The following is a 19,973-nucleotide window of genomic DNA, read 5'->3' as shown; positions in this document are numbered from 1 at the left end:
TTTCTTGAGCTGCCCTTTGAAATCTTCTGTTCACCATTTTTACTTTTTCTGTTCACTTTAACTACTCTGCACTTAAAAGCAAATTTCTGAGTCTTTTCTGACATCTATTTTGGTCTTTTTCTTCTTTCCTATCTTTTTATTGACTTTTTACTTTTTTCATGTATGATGTCTTTGATTTTTTCCCACAACTCTTCTGATCTTTGGTTATTAGTCTTCTTGAGAAGGTCTCTAAATTCAGGCAGGATGTATTCAAGGTAGTACTTTGGCTCTCTTAGACTTGCTCTGATTTTCTTCAGCTTCAACTTGAACTTGTACACAAGCAATTGATGATGTGTTCACAGTCAGCCCCGGCTTTGTCTTGACTGATGATATTGAGTTTCTCCATTGTCTCTTTCCATGAATGTAAGTAGTCCCTGACTCATGACAGGGGTTCTGTTCCAATGACCTCATCGTAAGTCAGTTCTGATGTAAGTCGAATACCTCATTTAAAAAATTTTTTTCATTATTATTGCCTTTATTATCATTATCTTTATAAATCCAATCTTTGTCTTTGGGGGTTGGGAATATTACGTATAAATTTAGATATATTTTAATACATACATACATAAAAAACGCACAAATCATAAAAATTTACTCTGTCAATGGACAACAGTTGGATGGCACAGGCATTTTGTCAGTTGTGGTAATAATTCCACTTGTGGAAGGTTCTGGATCCCCTGAATTATCCCTGAGAATGGGGATGGTGTTTCTAATCAGAAATTTAGTGAGAGTTGTCTGTATAACGCCATTATTTTCTTTTTTAAACTTTATTTTTCTTTTGGTGGAAGTTTACAGAGAAAATTAGTTTCTTGTTCAATAAATTCTTTTTTTTTCCTTTATGTATTTCACAGGAACGTCTCACTGCTTCTCAAATCTGCCTATGGATTTTAGCAATCAGTGTTTGGGTCCACATTTTCAAGCAACTGAAGCTCTTTATTTAGTTTAGAAAAAACTTCAGCTAATCCTTTCACTGTAAAATTTTTTGACAACTTCTCTCCTTCTTCCTCATCATTTCTTTCCCCTTTAGCATTTCTTTTCTCTTGAAAATCCATTAAGTCTTGATCTGTTAGTTCCCCTTCTTTGTGATCTATGAGCTGTTTCACATTGGCAATATCAAGTTATAAATTCAGTGTTCTTGCCATAAGGACAATTTTCCCACCAATATCTTGTATCATATTATCCTGATCAAATGCTTAGAGCATGTTCACATAACTCAGCAATTTTTTCCATATCCCCTGCATGCTTTTTGCCATCACTTCCTCCCAAGAAAATGTGCTAACAATAAGACATTCAAAATAAACAAAAAGACAAATATTGTATGAGACCACTATTATAGAAACTCATGAAAAGGTTTACACACAGAAAGAAATAATCTTTGAAGGTTACGAGGGAGGAGAAGGGTGGGGACGGAAAAACACTAAATAGACAATAGATAAGTGGTAACTTTGGTAAAGGGTAAGACAGCACACAATGCTGGGGAAGCCAGAGCAATTTGTTCAAGGGAAGGTCATGGAAGCTCCATAGACACATCCAAACTCCCTGAGAGATGAAATTACCGGGCTAAGGGCTGTGGGGACCATGGTCTCAGGAACATCTAGCTCAATTGGCATAACATAGTTTATAAAGAAAATATTCTACATTCTACTTTGGTGAGTAGTGTCTGGGGTCTTGTGAGTGGCCATCTAAGATACTCCACTGGTGTCACCCCATCTGGGGCAAGAGAGAATGAAGAAAACCAAAGATACAAGGGAAAGATCAGTCCAAAGGACTAATGGACCACAACTACCACAGCCTCCATCAGACTGAGTCTAGCACAACTAGATGGTGCTTGGCTACCAACACTGACTGCTCTGACAGGGATCACAATAGAGGGTCCTGTACAGAGCTCAAGAAAAATGTAGAACAAAATTCTAACTCACCAAAAGCAAACAAACAAAAACAAACCAGACTTACTGGTCTGACAGAGACTGGAGAAACCCTGAGAGTATGGCCCCCTGACACCCTTATAGCTCAATAATGAAGTCACTCCTGAGGTTCACCCTAAAGATTAGACAGGCCCATAAAACAAAATGAGGCTCTAACAGCATACCAGCTCACTAGGATGAGAAGGCAAGAGGGGACAGGAAAGCTGGTAATGGAGAACCCAAGGTTGAGAAGGGGAGAGTGTTGACATGTCATGGGATTGGCAACCAATGTCACAAAACAGTATGCATATTAATTGTTTAATGAAAAACTAGTTTGCCCTATAAATCTTCATCTAAAGTACAAAAAAAAATTTTTTTTAATAATAAAAATTAAAAAAAAAAGGAGAGTTGTAAGTACGGTTTGTTGTAACTTGAATATGTTGTAAGGTGGGGACTTTCTGTAGTCTATTTGATTCCTGTGTAATCTGTCTTATGAGTTCCATGTGTATAGTTGACAATTGTGTTGTTACAAAAAAGTATTTCCAGTTAGCAAGTTGTTGGTCTTGCAGAATTAATTCATGCGATCTTTGGTGTAGTCTCTATCATCAAGGCTGTATTTTCCAATTACTAATCATTCTCCTTTGTGTTTAGCTTTTGCATTCCAATCAACATAATCATCAATGTTTCTTGATTGCACATTCGATCAATTTTAGACTACAGTAGGTCATAAGTTCTACTCTGTCCGAAACAGTCTCTATGGTCAGAATCCACTTGACTACACACAACAATAACATATGTGTGGATGTAATCCCATTTAGGAATAGGGTTTGCTCTGTTATATTAATGAGACCATATCAGTAAAAGGTGTATTTTAAGCAAATCGGTTTAATTTTTTTTATTTTTGAAAATATTTACAGCAAAACATATACCAATTTAGCAATTTCTACACGTACAATTCAGTGACATTGATTACATTCTTCAAGTTGTGCAACTATTCTCACCATCCTTTTTCAAATTATTCCCCCCTTTAAAAAAAAAAAGTTTTTTTTTTTTGTTAACATAAACTCACTACCCTCCCCAAGCTTCCTATCTAATCTTTCAAGTTGTTTCATATAGATGATTCTTTAAAAGAGCACAATACTCAAAGAAGAGATCCCTTACTAATTAAGCTAAACTACTGTTTGGTTTAAAGAAGACTTCGAGGGATATTTTTCATTTAAGGTTTAAAGATTATCTCAGGGCAATAGTTTCAGGGGTTCATCCAACCTCCATGGCTCCACAAATTCCTCAAGAATTTGAAACTGTTCCACATATCCCCTCTCCCCTCTTTGATCATTCTTTTATAGAATCATTGGTCAAAATTATTCAGTAATGGTAGCCAAGCACCATCCAGTTCTTCTGATCTTACGGTGGAGGATGCAGTTGTTTATGGAGGCAATTATCTACACATTCCATTTTCTCCTCCAACTCCTGACTCTCCTTTCTCTGTTGCTCAAGGTAAATTGAGACCAATTGTACATTAAATGGCCACTTGCAAGCTTTTAAGACTCCAAACACTATGCCATGAACTAGCACTAAAAATATTAGGCCAGTTTACCAGGATGTCCCTAGAAACCATGAGCCTAACCTCCAAACCAAGAAACCATATCCCATGAGGTCTTTGGTTGAGCATAAGCAGCTTCAGCAACTACTCTTCTTTGCTGTTGTTAAAACTTGTATTGCACAACATTTGCCAATTCAACTTTTTATAGGTGTACAACTTAGTGTCATCGATTACACCTATCAGCTCTGCAACCATTACCCTTAATCAATGAGACTTTTTCATCACCATAAACAAAACCTCAATACTAAAAAGGCAATAACTCCTCCTTTACCCCTACTGCCCACCCCTAGTAGCCACTAAGAAACTTTGGTCCCTATACATTTACCTGTTCTTCTCTTTTTTATAAGTGAGGTTGTATGTTTGCCTTTTTGTGACTGACTTACTCCACTCAGCATAATATATTCAAACTCTGTCTACATTGTAGCATGCATCAGGACTTCATTTTTCTTTCCGGCAGAGTACTAGTTCATCGTATGTATGTATCATATTTTATTTATCCATTTATCCATTGATAGGGGTCTTTGCATTCTCTTAATGATGTCTCTCAAAAATTGAAGCTTTTAATTTTCATAAAGCCCTATGTCTTAGTCATCTAGTACTGCTATAACAGAGATACCACAAGTGAATGGCTTTAATAAAGAGAAATTAATTTTCTCACAGTCTAGTAGGCTAGATCAAGAGGCAGTTGTTTGGACAGAATGAGGGGACACTGAGTGGTGTAAAGGCAGGAAAGGTGTGCATCAGGGTTGTATCCTTTCACCATACCTGTATTCAATCTGTACGCTGAGCAAATAATACAAAAAGCTGGACTCTATGAAGAAGAACAGGGCATCAGGATTGGAGGAAAGCTCATTAACAACCCGCGTTATACAGATGACACAACCTTGCTTCCTGAAAGTGAAGAGGACTTGAAGTACTTACTGATGAAGATCAAAGAGCACAGCCTTCAGTATGGATTACACCTCATAAAGAACACAAAAATCTTCACAACTGGACCAATAAGCCACATCATGATAAATGGAGAAAAGATTGAAGTTGTCAAGGATTTCATTTTACTTGCATCCACAATCAACACCCACGGAAGCAGCAGTTAAGAAATCAAAAGACGTGTTGCATTGGGCAAATCTGCTGCAAAGGACCTCTTTAAAGTGTTGAAAAGCAAAGATGTCACCTTGAAGACTAAGGTGTGCCTGACCCAAGCCATGGTATTTTCAATCGTATCATATGCATGTGAAATCTGGACAATGAATAAGGAAGACCAAAGAAGAATTGACACCTTTGAATTGTGGTGTTGGCAAAGAATATTGAATATACCATGGACTTCCAAAAGAAAGAACAAATCCGTCTCAGCAGAAGTACAGCCAGAATGCTCCTTAGAAGCAAGGATGGTGAGACTGCGTCTTACATACTTTCGACATGTTGTCGGGAGGGATCAGTCCCTGGAGAAGGATATCATGCTTGGTAAAGTACAGGGTCAGAGGAAAAGAGGAAGACCCTCAACAGGATGAATTGACACAGTGGCTGCAACAATGAGCTCAAGCATAACGACTCTAAGGATGGCACGGGACTGGGCAGTGTTTCCTTCTGTTGTTCACAGAGTGGGTATGAGTTAGAATCGACTCAACAACACCTAACAACAACAACAGTAGGCTAGAAGTCCAAATTTAGGGCATCAGCTCCAGGGAAAAGCTTTCTCTTTCTGTTGGTTCTGGAGGAAGAGCCTTCTCATCAATCTTTCCCTGGACAAGGAGCTTCTCCACGGAGGAACCCCTGAGCCAAAGGATGCGCTCTGCTCCCAGTGCTTCTTTCTTGGTTGTATGAGGTCCCCACCTCTTTCCTTGCTTCTCTTTCCTTTCATCTCTTGTAAGGTAAAAGGTGGTGCAGGCCACACTTCAGGGAAATTCCCTTTATGTTGGATCAGGGAGGGATGTAACCTTAGGAAGGGTTTTACAACCCACCCTAATTCTCTGTAACATAAAATGACAATCACAAAATGGAGGACAACCACACGATACTGGGAGTCATGGCCTAACCAAGTTGACATATATTTTGAGGGGACACAATTCAGTCCATGACACCATATTTATCAAAGTCATTTTTAAATTATTAGTATATTTTATGACCTGCCTAAGAAATCTTTGCTGACCCTGAGAGCAAAGTTTTTTTGGTTTTTTTTTTCCAGAATTTTAATAATTATAGCACTTCTGTTTGGGTCAGTCATCCTTTTCAAATTAATTTTTGTGTATAGTATAAGGTAAAAAAATCAAGGTTCATTTTTCCCATAAGAATATTCAATTGTTCCAGCATCACTTGTTGAGACTATCTTTTTCCCCATTAAAATACCTTGTCATCCAACATTAGGAGCCCTAATACAAGGCATAAACAGAATATAAAACATTATCAAAAATGACGAAGAGAAACCAGGTAACTGGGAGGTCCTAAAAATCAAACACCTATGCTCATCTAAAGACTTCACCAAAAGAGTAAAAAGACCACCTACAGATTGGGAAAGAATTTTCAGCTATGACATCTCCGACCAGCACCTGATCTCTAAAATCTATATGATTCTGTTAAAACTCAACCACAAAAAGACAAACAACCCAATCAAAAAGTGGGCAAAGGATATGAACACTCACTTCACTAAACAAGATATTCCGGCAGCTAACAGATACATGAGAAAATGCTCTCAATCATTAGCCATTAGAGAAATGCAAATTAAAACTACGATGAGATTCCATCTCACTCCAACAAGGCTGGCATTAATCCAAAAAACACAAAATAATAAATGTTGGAGGGGCTGCGGAGAGATTGGAACTCTTATACACTGCTGGTGGGAATGTAAAATGGTACAATGGAAATCTATCTGGTGTTCTCTTAAACAGTTAGAAATAGAACTATCATACAACCCAGAAATCCCACTCCTCGGAATATACCCTAGAGAAACGAGAGCCTTTACACGAACAGATATATGCACACCCATGTTCATTGCAGCTCTGTTTACAATAGCAAAAAGCTGGAAGCAACCAAGGTGTCCGTCAATGGATGAATGGTTAAATAAATTATGGTACATTCACACAATGGAATATCACGCATTGATAAAGAACAGTGACGAATCTGTGAAACATTTCATAACATGGAGGAACCTGGAAGGCATTATGCGGAGTGAAATTAGTCAGAGGCAAAAAGACAAATATTGTATAAGACCACTATTATAAGATCTTGAGAAACAGTATAAACTGAGAAGAACACATATTCTTGTGGTTATGGGGGGGGGAGGGAGGGTGGGAGAGGGTTATTTACTGATTAGTTAGTAGATAAGAACTACTTTAGGTAAAGGGAAGGACAATACCCAATACACGGAAGGTCAGCTCAACTGGAATGGACCAAAAGCAAAGAAGATTCTGGGATAAACTGAATGCTTCAAAGGTCAGCAGAGCAAGGGCGGGGGTTTGGAGACTATGGCTTAAGGGGACTTCTAAGTCAATTGGCAAAATAATTCTATTATGAAAACATTCTGCATTCCACTTTGAAATGTGGCGTCTGGGGTCTTAAATGCTAACAGGCGGCCATCTAAGATGCATCAATTGGTCTCAATCCACCTGGATCAAAGGAGAATGAAGAACACCAAGGTCACATGATAACTATGAGCCCAAGAGACAGAAAGGGCCACATGAACCAGAGACTTACATCATCCTGAGACCAGAAGAACTAGATGGTACCCAGCCACAACCAATGACTGCCCTGACAGGCAGCACAACAGAGAACCCCTGAGGGAGCAGGTGAGAAGTGGGATACAGACCCCAAATTCTCATAAAAAGACCAGTCTTAATGGTCTGACTGAGACTAGAAGAATCCCGGTGGTCATGGTCCCCAAACCTTCTGTTGGCCCAGGACAGGAACCATTCCCAAAGACAACTTATCAGGCATGGAAGGGACTGGACGATGGGTTGGAGAGAGATGCTGATGAAGAGTGACCTACTTGTATCAGGTGGACACTTGAGACTGTGTTGGTATCTCCTGTCTGGAGGGGAGATAGGAGGGTAGAGAGGGTTAGAAACTGGCAAAATTGTCACGAAAGGAGAGACTGGATGGAGGGAGCAGGCTGACTCATTAGGGGGAGAGTAAGTGGGAGTATGGAGTAAGGTGTATATAAGCTTATATGTGACAGACTGACTTGATTTGTAAACATTCACTTAAAGCACAATAAAAATTATTAAAAAAAAAACGAACCTTGTCATCTTTGTAAAAAATCAATTGCCCGTAGATGGTTGTGGCGAGGTTGTATTTCTAGACTGTCTTCTGGTCAATTAATATATCTATTTTTATACTAATACCACATTGTCATGATTACTATAACATTATAGTTTTGATATCTGGTGGAGTCCATGAGTGATACAGACAACTGTTTCCACTTGGGGCTGCTAACCAAAAGGTTGAAGGTTCGAGTCCATCCAGAAGTGCCTCAGAAGAAAGCTCTGGAAATGTAATTCCAAAAAATCAGCTATTGAAAACTCTGTGGGACACAATTCTACTCTGACATACATGGGGTCGCCATGAGTTGGAATCAACTCGATGGCAACTGGTTTCTTGACATTAGGTAATGTAAGTCCTCTGTTTATGTTCTTTTTTCAAAATCATCTTGGCTATTCCAGATTTTTTTATTTCATTATAAAATTTAGAATCAACTGGTCGATTCATACTTAACAAAGAAAACTTGCTAAGGCAGGCTTCTGCCTGTATGTAAGGATCTTAGAAATCATCATTCCCATTTTCACATCAAAACAAAAGCTAAAAAACTGAAAATCACTCACTCTTCTTAGATCCATCTGAGAGAAGTTAAACTGCTGCCCCAAAACTGAACAGACAGGCTGATATAGAGAACCACTGCTTACCAGGGGCAGACACTGCCACCATTGGACCCAGTATCAGGTAGAAATACTTAGAGGGTATTGACTAATTGCCGGAGATGGACTAGCTTGAGAGATAAAAACTCCTAGTGGTCCTGCTTTGGAGGGAGGCTATCCCTTCATGAGTTTTACCTTCAGGAGCCCAGACCAGGTACTCACTGTGAAACTCAAAGAAAAATCTCACTGTGCTACTGGTAAAGGGGCGGGGGGTGGGGGGGAACTAATCATTTTGAAACAGTGCCCTGTTCTCCTTAACAACGGTCTGATACCCAGGAAAACTACTTTACCAAAGTTGAGCCAATGTGAGTTTTAACAGAGTGTAACTGTGAAAGAAGAAAAATACCCTGCTCTAGCCCTCTCCAGCTTTCCACATGGGGGAAAGAAATTATCTATCCCCAGTCCTATTCTAGTCTTTGACAAGGAGGGAGGGAAATACTCAACTACAGCCCCTTTTAGCCTTCCTGGTTCACCTAAGCAGTGAAAACAAAACAAAAAGCTGAAAACCATTTGTGAAGGTCACAACCCAAAGACACAGGCTCACTAAAAGTCTAAGACCTAATATACAGATTATAGAATGCTTCCCCTCCCCCCACATTTTACCACCACATCAACATCTACAAAGCTTTACAGGGGATTACAGCTGAAAAGAACCTCAGATCTCTTTATCTGATAGATCATGTCTGGCTTTCAACAAAAAATTACAAGGCATACTAAAAGGCAAAAATAATAATAATAACAACAACAGTCTACAGAGACAGGGCAAGGATCAGAACCAGACTCAGAAAGGGCAGAAATTTTGGAACTATCAGACCAGAAATTTAAAGTAACTATGATACGCTAAGGGCTCTGATGGAAAAACCGAACAAGGAAAAACAGATGGGTACTGTAAGCAGAGAGATGAAAACTCTAAGAATTAAAAGGAAATGTGAGAAATAAACACATTGTAACAAATAAAAAATGCCTGTGATGTGCTCATCAGTAGACTGGAGATGGCTGAGGAAAGAATCAGTGAACTCGAAGGTATATCAAAAGAAACCAAACTGAAACGCAAAGAGAAAAAAGATTGGACAGAAGAAAGAGAATATCCAAGAACTGTGGGAAAATTACAAAAGGTATAATATATGTGTAATACCAGAAGGAGAAAAAAGGGAGAAAGCAATCAAAGAAGTATTTCAAGTAATGGCTGAGAATTCTTCAGAATTGACACTAAACCACAGTTCCAGGAAGTTCAGAAAACATCAAGGACAGACACCAAAAAATCTACACCTAGGCGTATCATATTTGAACTGAAGAAAATCAAACTCAAAGAGAAAGTCTTGAGCCAGAAGAAAAAATATTTCACCAACAGAAGAACATGGAAAAGAATTATATTAGATTTCTCTTCATAAAACCATGCAAGGAAGAAGAGTGGAGTAAAATATTCAAGTATTGAAAGAAAAAGAATTCACCAGCCTAGAATTCTGTACTCAGCAAAATTATCCTTCAAAATTGAAGAAATAAAGAAATTCTAAGACAAATAAAAATCAAGGCAATTTGTCACCATTAGACCTGTCTGGTTCTTTGTATAGAAATGCCCAATATAATAAGCCTCAGAATATAAGATGATACTTTACTGTCCAATTGAGAAGAGCCAAAAAATATTTCAATCAACTGAGGTATGTAAACTGTTAGGGACAAAGGTTGTTGTTGTGTGCCCTCAAGTCAATCTGACTCATACCTATGCTATCGTACTCCCTAATGACAAATGAAAGCACCCTGGTGGCACAATGGTTAAGCTCTCAGCTGCTAATCAAAAGGTGGGTGGTTTAAACCCACCCAGCGTCTCTGTGGGAGAAAGACCTGGTGACCTGTTTTCATAAAGATTACAGTGAAGAAAACCCTCTGGGGCAGTTCTGTCACATGAGGTCACTATGAGTCAGAATTGACCCAAGAGCACCCAACGACAACAATGAATGATGTTGAGCATCTTCTCATGAATTCATTAGCCATTTGCATACCTTCTTTGGAGAAATGTTTATTCAAGTCCTTTGCCCATATTTTAATTAGGTTGTCTTTTTGTTGTTGTTGAGTTACAGCTATAAATTCTTTACATATGCTGGATATTAAACCCCTATCACGTGTATGATTTCCAAATATTTTGTCCCATTCTGTGGGCTCTTTTCACTTTCTTGCTAATGCCCTTTGATGCACAAAAGTTTTTAATTTTGATGAAGTCCAATTGATCTATTTTTTTCTTTTGTTGTTTGTGCTTTTGCTGTCATATATAAGAATTCATTGCCAAATATAAGGTCCTAAAGATTTACCCCTATGTTTTCTTCTATGTGTTTTATACTTTTAACTCTTATATTTTTAGTTCATTGCTCTATTTTGAGTTCATTTTCATATATGGTGTGAGGTAGGGGTCCAACTTCATTCTTCTGCAGGTGAAATCCCACCACTGTTTGTTGAAGAGTCTATTCTTTCCTCACTGGTGGACTTGGCATCCTTGTCTAAAATCAATTGGCCATAGATTTATGGGCTTTTTTCCAGGACTCTTATTTCCTTCTTTTCACTAGTTTTGGATTTAGTTTGCTCTTCTTTTTCTAGTTCAAGTTGTTAAGATAGGTTATTGATTTGAGATCTTTTTTATTATTGAACTTTAGATGAAGGTTTACAGAACAAATATGTTTCTCATCAAATAGTACACACATTGTTGTATGACATTGGTTAATAACCCCATGACATGTCAACACTCTCCTTTCTCAACCATGGGTTCCCTATTACCAGCTTTCCTGTTCCTTCCTACCTTCCAGTCCCTGCCTCAGGGCTGGTGTACCCCTTTAGGCTTGTTTTGGGCATGTTCAATCTTTGGCTGAAGGGTGAATCTCAGGAGTGGCCTCATTACTGAGCTGAAAGGGTGTCCAGGGTCTATCAGGGTTTCTCCAGTCTCTGTCAGGCCAGCAAGTCTGGTCTTTCTTTTTGAGTTAGAATTTTATCCTACATTTTTCTCCAGCTCTGTCTGGTACCCTCTATTGTGATCCCTGTCAGAGCAGTTAGTGGTGGTAGCCAGGCACCATCTAGTTGTAGTGGACTCAGTCTGGTGGAGGCCATGGTAGATGTGGTCCATTAGTCATTTGGGCTAATCTTTGACTTATGTCTTTAGTTTTCTTCATTCTTCTTTGCTCCCAAAGGGGTGAGACCAGTGGAGTATCCTAGATGGCCACTCACAGGCTTTTAAAACCCCAGACGTTACTCACCAAAGTAGAATGTAGAACATTTTCTTTGTAAACTCTGTTATGCCAATTGACTTAGATGTTTCCTGAGACCATGGTCCCATAGCCCTCAGCCCAGCAATTTGGCCCCTCAGGGAGTTTAGATGTGTCTGTGGAGCTACCATGGGCTTGTCTTGTACAGGTTGTGCTGGCTTCCCCGGTATTATGTACTGTCTTACCTTTCACCAAAGTTACTGCTTATCTTATTGCCTATTAGGTGTTCTTCCATCCCCACCCTTCCCTCCCTTGTAACCATCAAATATTGTATCTTTTTGTATGTAAACCTTTTCATGAGTTTTTACAGTAGTGGTCTCATACGATATTTGTCCTTTTGTGACTGACTTATTTCGCTCAGCATAATGTCCTCCAGATGCATCCATGTTATGAGATGCTTCACAGATTTGTCATTGTTCTTTATCGTTGTGTAATGCTCCATTGTGTGTATATACCACAGTTTGTTTATCCATTCATCTGTTGATGGGCATAGGTCTTTCTTCTTCTTTAATGGAGGCATTTATAGCTATAAAATTCTCTCTGAGCACTGCCTTTACTGCATCTATAAGTTTTGGTATGTTGTGTTTTTATATTCATTCTTCTCTAAGTATTTTCTAACTTCTCTTGTGATTTCTTCTTTGACCCGTTGGTTATTTACTAGCATACTGATTTCACTTATTTGTGAATTTTCCACTTTTTCTTCTGTTACTGAGTTCTAGTTTTATTCCACTGTGGTTGGAGAGTATACTTTGTATGATTTCAGTCTTCACTGAGACTTATTTTGTGACCTAATGTATGTTCTATCCCAAAGAATGACTCATGTGCATTGGAGACGATTGTGCATTCTGCTGTTGTTGGGTGGAGTGTTCTATATATGTTTAAAAGTCATTCTTAACTGAGAAAATATGAATATGGACCAATATATTAAGTATGATAATATTGTGGTTTACAGGAAAATGTACTTACGCTTAAGATACACATACTGAAACAATTAGGGGTAAAATGTGATGATGCTTACAACTTACTTTTAAAGTGGTTCTTCCAAAAATAGAGAGAGAGAAAAAAAAAAGCATAAAAAATATAGCAACAATGTCAGCAATTCTTGAATTTCAATGGAAAGCATATGAGTGTTCATTGTACTACTGCTCTCGTTCTATAGCCTTGAAATTTTTCTTAATAAAAAATTCGGGGTAAAAAAGGCTATTGAGTTGATATTGTAAAATATTTAAATGTTGAATTTTATGTTATGTAACCTTTACTTAAAAAAAAAAAAAAATAGCTGCGGGTATCTGACCCTACAGAGCTACTATAGAATTGCTTAGAAAGCTCCATCTCCATAAAAATATAACGTGAATGGCATCCCTCCCTTCGAGTTATGCAATGCACAGCACTTGGTACAGTAGTGTTCTCTGAGGTCCACAGTCTCATTTTGAGGCAGAGTTCAAAGAAAACAGAATCCTTATGCAGAATTAAAAGAAGTTAGAATCAGATAAATTTTATGATAAAATTGCTCTTATACAATTGTTGTTGTAGATTTTAGGGTGCATAACAGGAAAGTAGGCATGATGATTTTGCCAAAAGTCAAGCATAGCCTCAATTGGTTAAGTGTAAAGTGTCAAAAGCAAAGCAAAATGTCCACACACCTGGGTTGATGGATGGTGGGGGTGGAGGTGGGAGAGGCCGACCTTCTTTAATGGCTAATGTACACTGCTTTGCTGATCGAATGGCATTGATGAAGTCTTCATGTTGTTGTCTCCAGTTAGATTTCCTCACAGGTTGGGACTGTAAAAAAAAAAAAAAAACCAACAAACAATACTAATCTAGACTGTACACCTCCATTCTTTTTTTTTTTTTTTAAGATTGGATTTGAATTTACAGGAAATAGGCCTGTGAAATTTGGAGAGGAGGGAAAATTTGTTTTTCAAAAGAAATACTTTAAGAGTTTTGGAAAATACAGTAATAAAAAACTTGAAAGTCACAGTAGTGAGGGAAAAATAAAATAAAGATCAGAAAAACAAAGAGAATCACAAAATTGCAAAGGAAGACTTAAATATAAGATGAAAAATGACCTTCTTCCAAGTTAATTGCTAGATTTAATGACACTCATATATGGAGCCCTGGTGGCACAGTGCTTAAGCTCTTGCCTTCTAACCAAAAGGTTGGCAGTTCGAATCCACCAGCTACTCTTTGGAAACCGTACAGGACAGTTCTACCCTGTCCTGTAGGGTTGCTCTGAGTCAGAATTGACTCAGCGGCAATGGGTTTGGTTTTTGGTTTGATGACAATATAAACAAGATTCTTTTTTGACAAGTCTAAAAAGTATGTGAATCCATTTGGAAATTTAAGTGTGCAAGATGATAAAGAAAACAGTAAAGGTGGATTATGCTTGCATGATGTTACACTTCACTACCAAACAACAATGATACCAAACAGAGAGCCCAGAAACAGGCTTTAATGTACTTAAAACTTGACAGAGAACAAGAAAGATACAAATAGTACCTTGGATTGAGGAACCTTCCTCACAGTAGGAATGTCAGTGCCCTGTAATCTTTGCTTCAATGAATTGAAAGGTTTACGCTTTTTGTTGAAGAGTTTTCTACATATGGGTCCGTGCCTTTCCTAGAAAAGGTAAGTAGAGGTTGGTGCTTTAAAAATGCACAATCACAAGGTTTGTAATGTACAGGTCTACTTACACGGTCCCCACTGCCCAGTGGCAGGGCTGCACCTACAGAGCCTTGTGCATTCTGTAACTCTGAAGTCCCAGCAGAGCAAATCCATCTGGCTTTCCTCATCCATGTTCCATATCACTTAATTTTGTGTTTGGGCAAGGGCAATGAAAGGCCTCTACAGTAAAGAGTTTTACTTAAAATTTGTCTTCATATATTTAACTCTACCACTTGGGCAGTGCTCTCTTTATTCCAATCAGTAGTCCTTTAAGTACATGGCATTTCTAATACAAAAACTGGGGAACCAACACATAGTTTTTACCTGTATCCCTTTCTAAAGTCTGCTAGTGTGCCAGTATGGGATTATACCAGTATTTCTGCCTTTCAATCTGGGTACTTTTCCTTGCTATCATTTATACAGTTACTTTGTCCCAACCCAATAAAACACAGGCTCTATAAAAATCACTGCACCTGGCTAATAACAAACCCTACCATTTTAAACTAAAGGACAGAGAGATATCAGATCACTTGATCAAACACTCTCTTGGCTAGAAACAGGCCTACAAAGTGGAACTCAAGAGTATATGAGACACACTTGACATTTAGTGGTTCCTCTTTTTTTCTTCAGATGGTACCTTCTAGGTCTCAAACCCATTCTCGAGGGGTGCAGCCCCAGGGCTGGCAAAAGCAAAGGCAGCTTACTGAAGGCAGCACATTGGTGGATACCAGGACACAAAAAGCCTGTGAACTCCTCCTCTAGCTTCAAGAAGCCCTAACCTCAGTTAATTCCCCAGGGAAATAAAAACCTACAACCTCATTTTGCAGCCTTTGCCCCAATTATAGTAAGGCTGTTGCTGTTGTGGTTAGGTGCCATCAAGTTGGTTCCAACTCATAGAGGCCCTATATACAACAAAAGGAAACACTGCCCGGTCCTACACCATCCTCACAATTATTGTTATGCTTGAGCCCATTTTTGCAGCCACTGTGTCAGTCCATCTCATTGGGGGTCTTCCTCTTTTTCACTGACACTCTGCTTTACCAAGCATGATGTCCTTCTCCAGGGACTGGTCCCTCCTGATAACATGTCCAAAGTATGTGAGATGAAGTCTCACCATCCTTGCTTCTAATGAGCATTCTGGCTGTCCTTCTTCCAGGATTTGTTCCAGGACAGATTTGTTCAATATTCTTTGCCAACACCATAATTCAAAGGCATCAATTCTTCGATTTTCCTTATTCATTGTACAGCTTTCCCATGCATATGAGGCAATTGAAGACACCCTGGCTTGCATCAGGCACACCTTACTCCTGAAAGTGACATCTTTGCTTTTTAACACTTTAAAAAGATCTTTAGTAGCAGATTTGCCCAATGCAATGCATCATTCGATTTCTTTCTTTCCTCTTTTTTTTTTTTTTACTGTGCTTTAGGTGAAAGTTTACAGCTCAAGTTAATTTCTCATACAAAAATTCACACATATATTGTTATGTGACACGAGTTGCAATCCCAATAATGTGACAGCACACTCTCCCTTTCCATCCCAGGTTTCCCATGTCCATCCAACCAGCTCTTGTCCTTTCCTGCCCTCCCATCCTGCCTCTGGATAGGAGCCACCCTTTTGGTCTTATATATCTGCTTGAACTAGGAAGCACACTCTTCACAAATATTATTTTATGTTCTATATTTCAGTCTAATCTTTGTTTGAAGAATGGGCTTCGGGAATGGTTTTAGTTCTAGGTTAACAGAACATCTTCGAAGAGTGGGCTTCGGGGGTTCCTCCAGCCTCAGTCAGACCATTAAGTCTAGTCTTTTTGCGTGAATTCAAGTTCTGCTCTGTACTTTTCTCCAATCTGTCAGGGATTCCTCTGTTGTGTTCCCTGTCAGTGTGGCACCATCTAGTTTTTCTGGTCTCAGGCTGATGGAATCTCTGGTTTATATGGCCCTTCTGTCTCTTGGGCTAATATTTCCCTTACGTCTTCAGTGTTCTTCATTCTCCTTTGCTCCAAGTGCATTGGGACTAATTGATGTGTCTTAGATGGCCATTTCCAAGCTTTTAAGACCCCAGACACCACTCACCCAAGTGTGATGCAGAACATTTTGCAATGCATCATTTGATTTCTTGACTGCTGCTTCCATGGGCATTGATTGTGGATCCAAGTAAAATGAAATCCTTCACAACTTCAATATTTTTTCCATTTATCATGATGTTGCTTATCTGTCAAGCCGTGAGGATTTTTGTTTCTTTATGTTGTGGTGTAATCCATACTGAAGGCTGTGGTCTTTCATGTTCATCAGTAAGTGCTTCAAGTCCTCTTCACTTTCAGCAAGCAAGCTTGTGTCATCTGCATAACCAAGGTTGTCAATGAGTCTTCCTCCAATCCTGATGCCATGTCCTTCTTCGTATAGTCCAGCTTCTCAAATTATTTGCTCAGCATACAGACTGAATAAGTATGGTGAAAGGATACAACACCAACACATACCTTTCTTGACTTTAAACCAGAAAGTGTCCCCTTGTTCTGTTGGAACAACTACTTCTTGGTCTAAGTATATGTTCTGCATGAGCACAATTAAGTGTTCTGGAATTCCTATTCTTCAAAATGTTATCCATAATTTGTTATGATTCACACAGTCGAATGCTTTTGCATAGTTAATAAAACACAGGTAAACATCTTTCTGGTATTCTCTGCTCTCAGCCAGGATACATCTCACATCAGCAGTGATATCCTTTGTTCTACATCCTCTTCTGAATCTGGCTTAAATTTCTGGCAGTTCCCTGTCGATTTACTGCTGCAACAGCTTTTGAATGATCTTCAGCAAAATTTTACTTGTGTGTAATATTAAAGATGCTGTTTGATAATTTTTGCATTCTGCTAGGTCACCTTTCTTTGGAATGGGAACAAATATGGATCTCTTCCAGTCAGTTGGCATAGACAAGTGAATGTTTCTAGTGCTGCATCTGTTTGTTGTAACATCTCAATTGGTATTCTGTCAGTTCCTGAAACCTTGTTTTTCCCCGATGCCTTTAATACAGCTTAGACTCCTTCCTTCAGTACCATTGGTTCTTGATCATATCCTGCTTCCCGAAATGGTTGAACATTGACCAATTCTTTTTGGAACAGTGATTCTGTATATTCCTTCCATCTTCTTTTGATGCTTCCTATGTTTAATATTTTCCCCATAAATCCTTCAATATTGCAACTTGAGGCTGGAATTTTTCGTCAGTTCTTTCAGCTTCAGAAATGCCAAGCATGCTCTTCCCTTTTGTTTTTCTAACTCCAGATCTTTGAACATTTCGTTATAATACTTCACTTTGTCTTCTTGAGCTGCCCTTTAAAATCTTCTGTTCAGTTCTTTTTCTTCATTTCTTTCTTTCACTTTAGCTACTCTACGTTCAAGAGCAAGTTTCAGAGTCTCTTCTGACATCCATTTTGGTCTTTTCTTTCTTTCCTGTCTTTTTAATGATCTCTTGCTTTCTTCATGTGTGATGTCCTTGATGTCATTCCACAACTCCTCTGGTCTTCAGCCATTAGTATTCAATGCATTAAATCTATTCTTGAGATGGTGCGATGTACTCAAGGTTGTACTTTGGCTCTCACAGAGTTGTTCTAATTTTCTTCAACTTCAACTTGAGCTTGTATATGAGCAATTGATGGTCTGTCCCACAGTTGTTTCCTGGCCTTCTTCTGACTAACGATACTGAGCTTTTCCATCATCTCTTTCCACAGATGTAGTCGATTTGATTCCTGCATATTCCATCTGGTACAGTCCATGTGTATAGTTGCTATTTATGTTTTTGAAAAAGGTATTTGTAATGAAGAAATCGTTGGTCTTGCAAAATTCCATCATGCGATCTCTGGTGTCATTTCTATGGCCAAGCCCGTATTTTCTAACTACCAATCCATCTTCATTTCCGTATTTTGCATTTCAGTCACCAGTAATTATCAATGCATCTTGATTGTGTGTTTGATAATTTCAGACTGCAGAAGTTGGTAAAAATCTTCAATTTCTTCATCTTTGTCCTTAATGGTTGGTGTTTAAATTTAAATAGTCATATTAACTGGTCTTCCTTGTAGCTGTATGGATATTATCCTATCACTGACAGTGTAGTATTTCAGGATAGATCTTGAAATGTTCTTTTTGACCATGAATGAGACATCATTCTTCTTCAATTTGTCATTCCCAGCATAGTAGACCATAAGATTGTTTGATTCAAAATGGCCAATACAAGTCCATTTCAGCTCACTAATGCCTAGGATATTGATGTTTATGCATTCCATTTCATTTCTGGCAATTTCCAGTTTTCCTAGATCCATACGTCATACATTCTATATTGCAATTATTAATGTACGTTTGCAGCTATTTTTTTTTTCTGTGCCACCTCAGCAAATGAAGGTCCCAAAAGCTTGACTCCATCCACGTCATTAAGGTGGACTCTACTTTGAGGAGGCAGCTTTTCCCCAGTCATCTTGTGAGTGCCTTCCAACCTGAGAGGCTCATCTTCCAGCACTATATCAGACAATGTTCCAAGGTAAGGCTAATAATCCAAATTCTTTAAGGTAAGTCTTCTTGATCTAAAATATCTCAACTAACAATAGATTATCATCTTAGATTTTATCATCTTTCTTGGGAATCTCTTTATAATGTTGGAGCCTAACACATGTTTTATTCTGTAATATTGAAATAAATCAAACTTTTACTTCCACATTATAGTCATCTATCAGGGGACTTGACATGCAGCAATGCAGCGAGCTTGAATCTGGATAATAATTAGACCTCAGAACAGGTCCTACATTCATGTATTGTTTTGTTCAAATTGTATCAAAACCCTGAAATTGGAGGGTTCTGTCTTTATATATGGCAGAGCAGAAAACAGGGGGAGGCTAAAGGACTTTCGAGAATTAGTGACAAAGTTGCAACTAAAAGCCAAGTTTCCAGATACCCAAAATCCAATGCTCATCTCTCTTGACTCATTAATTTCCCTGTGCTTTGGCCGTGACATTGGTCACTATGAGTCAGAATGCTTATAGGAAAGGCCAGAAAGAGCCAAAACCTCTCAAGGGATTATCAGCTGTGCCAAGACACTACCAGCTGACATCTTTTTAGTAAAAGAACAGTGTTTAATCCGTACTCTTTTGAATGAGGCAGCATCAATCTGCCTCCGTGTCCACTGGGCCTGCCAGCCATAGGTTATGCACTTCTCCCCTTCCCTTGCTTTCCCTCCACATCTGTCTTTAATCTCTGCTGCTGCTGCCTCCTTACTGACTTTCCAGTTCATTTAACGCCAATGAAACACGTCCACAAAATGTCTATGTTTACCAGAACATCTGCTGCAAAGCGTCTTCCACAGACTTCACAGGGAAATAGTTTCTGATTGCCATCTGCAGAAGATTCAAGAGCACATTATGTTAGTATCACAGGATTGCCTGGCAGCTCAGAAGTGACTGACTGGAAGAGACCTCTATAGCTTGATATCCTCACTCCCCCTTTTTCCCTCCCTGCCAACAACTTCCTCCTCTTAGAAAGACCCTCCGTAAACTCACCTGTGTTTTCCTTTCCTAATATAAACGTCACACTTCACTAAAAAAGTGAATTCCATATTCTTCAGGCAAACAGA

The 19,973-nt window shown here is 38.7% G+C and overlaps 1 protein-coding gene across 1 annotated transcript in view; it reads right to left on the bottom strand.

Annotated features, from left to right (window-relative positions):
* The window catches only part of ZC2HC1B (zinc finger C2HC-type containing 1B), a 64,425-nt gene that overhangs the window by 32,129 nt on the left and 12,323 nt on the right, over positions 1-19,973 (bottom strand). Inside the window, exons 2-4 of the mRNA XM_003403978.4 lie at positions 19,676-19,737; positions 14,198-14,317; positions 13,342-13,480 (exon numbers count right to left, since the gene is read on the bottom strand). Of these exons, the coding sequence (XP_003404026.1) occupies positions 13,342-13,480; positions 14,198-14,317; positions 19,676-19,737 (321 nt within the window). The remainder of the gene's footprint in view (positions 1-13,341; positions 13,481-14,197; positions 14,318-19,675; positions 19,738-19,973) is intronic.

The sequence above is a fragment of the Loxodonta africana genome, chromosome 1, assembly GCF_030014295.1.
Source record: "Loxodonta africana isolate mLoxAfr1 chromosome 1, mLoxAfr1.hap2, whole genome shotgun sequence".
Taxonomy (NCBI): domain Eukaryota; kingdom Metazoa; phylum Chordata; class Mammalia; order Proboscidea; family Elephantidae; genus Loxodonta; species Loxodonta africana.
Note: the sequence above shows the minus strand (reverse complement) of the source record. Positions and strands in the feature narration are given on the sequence as shown.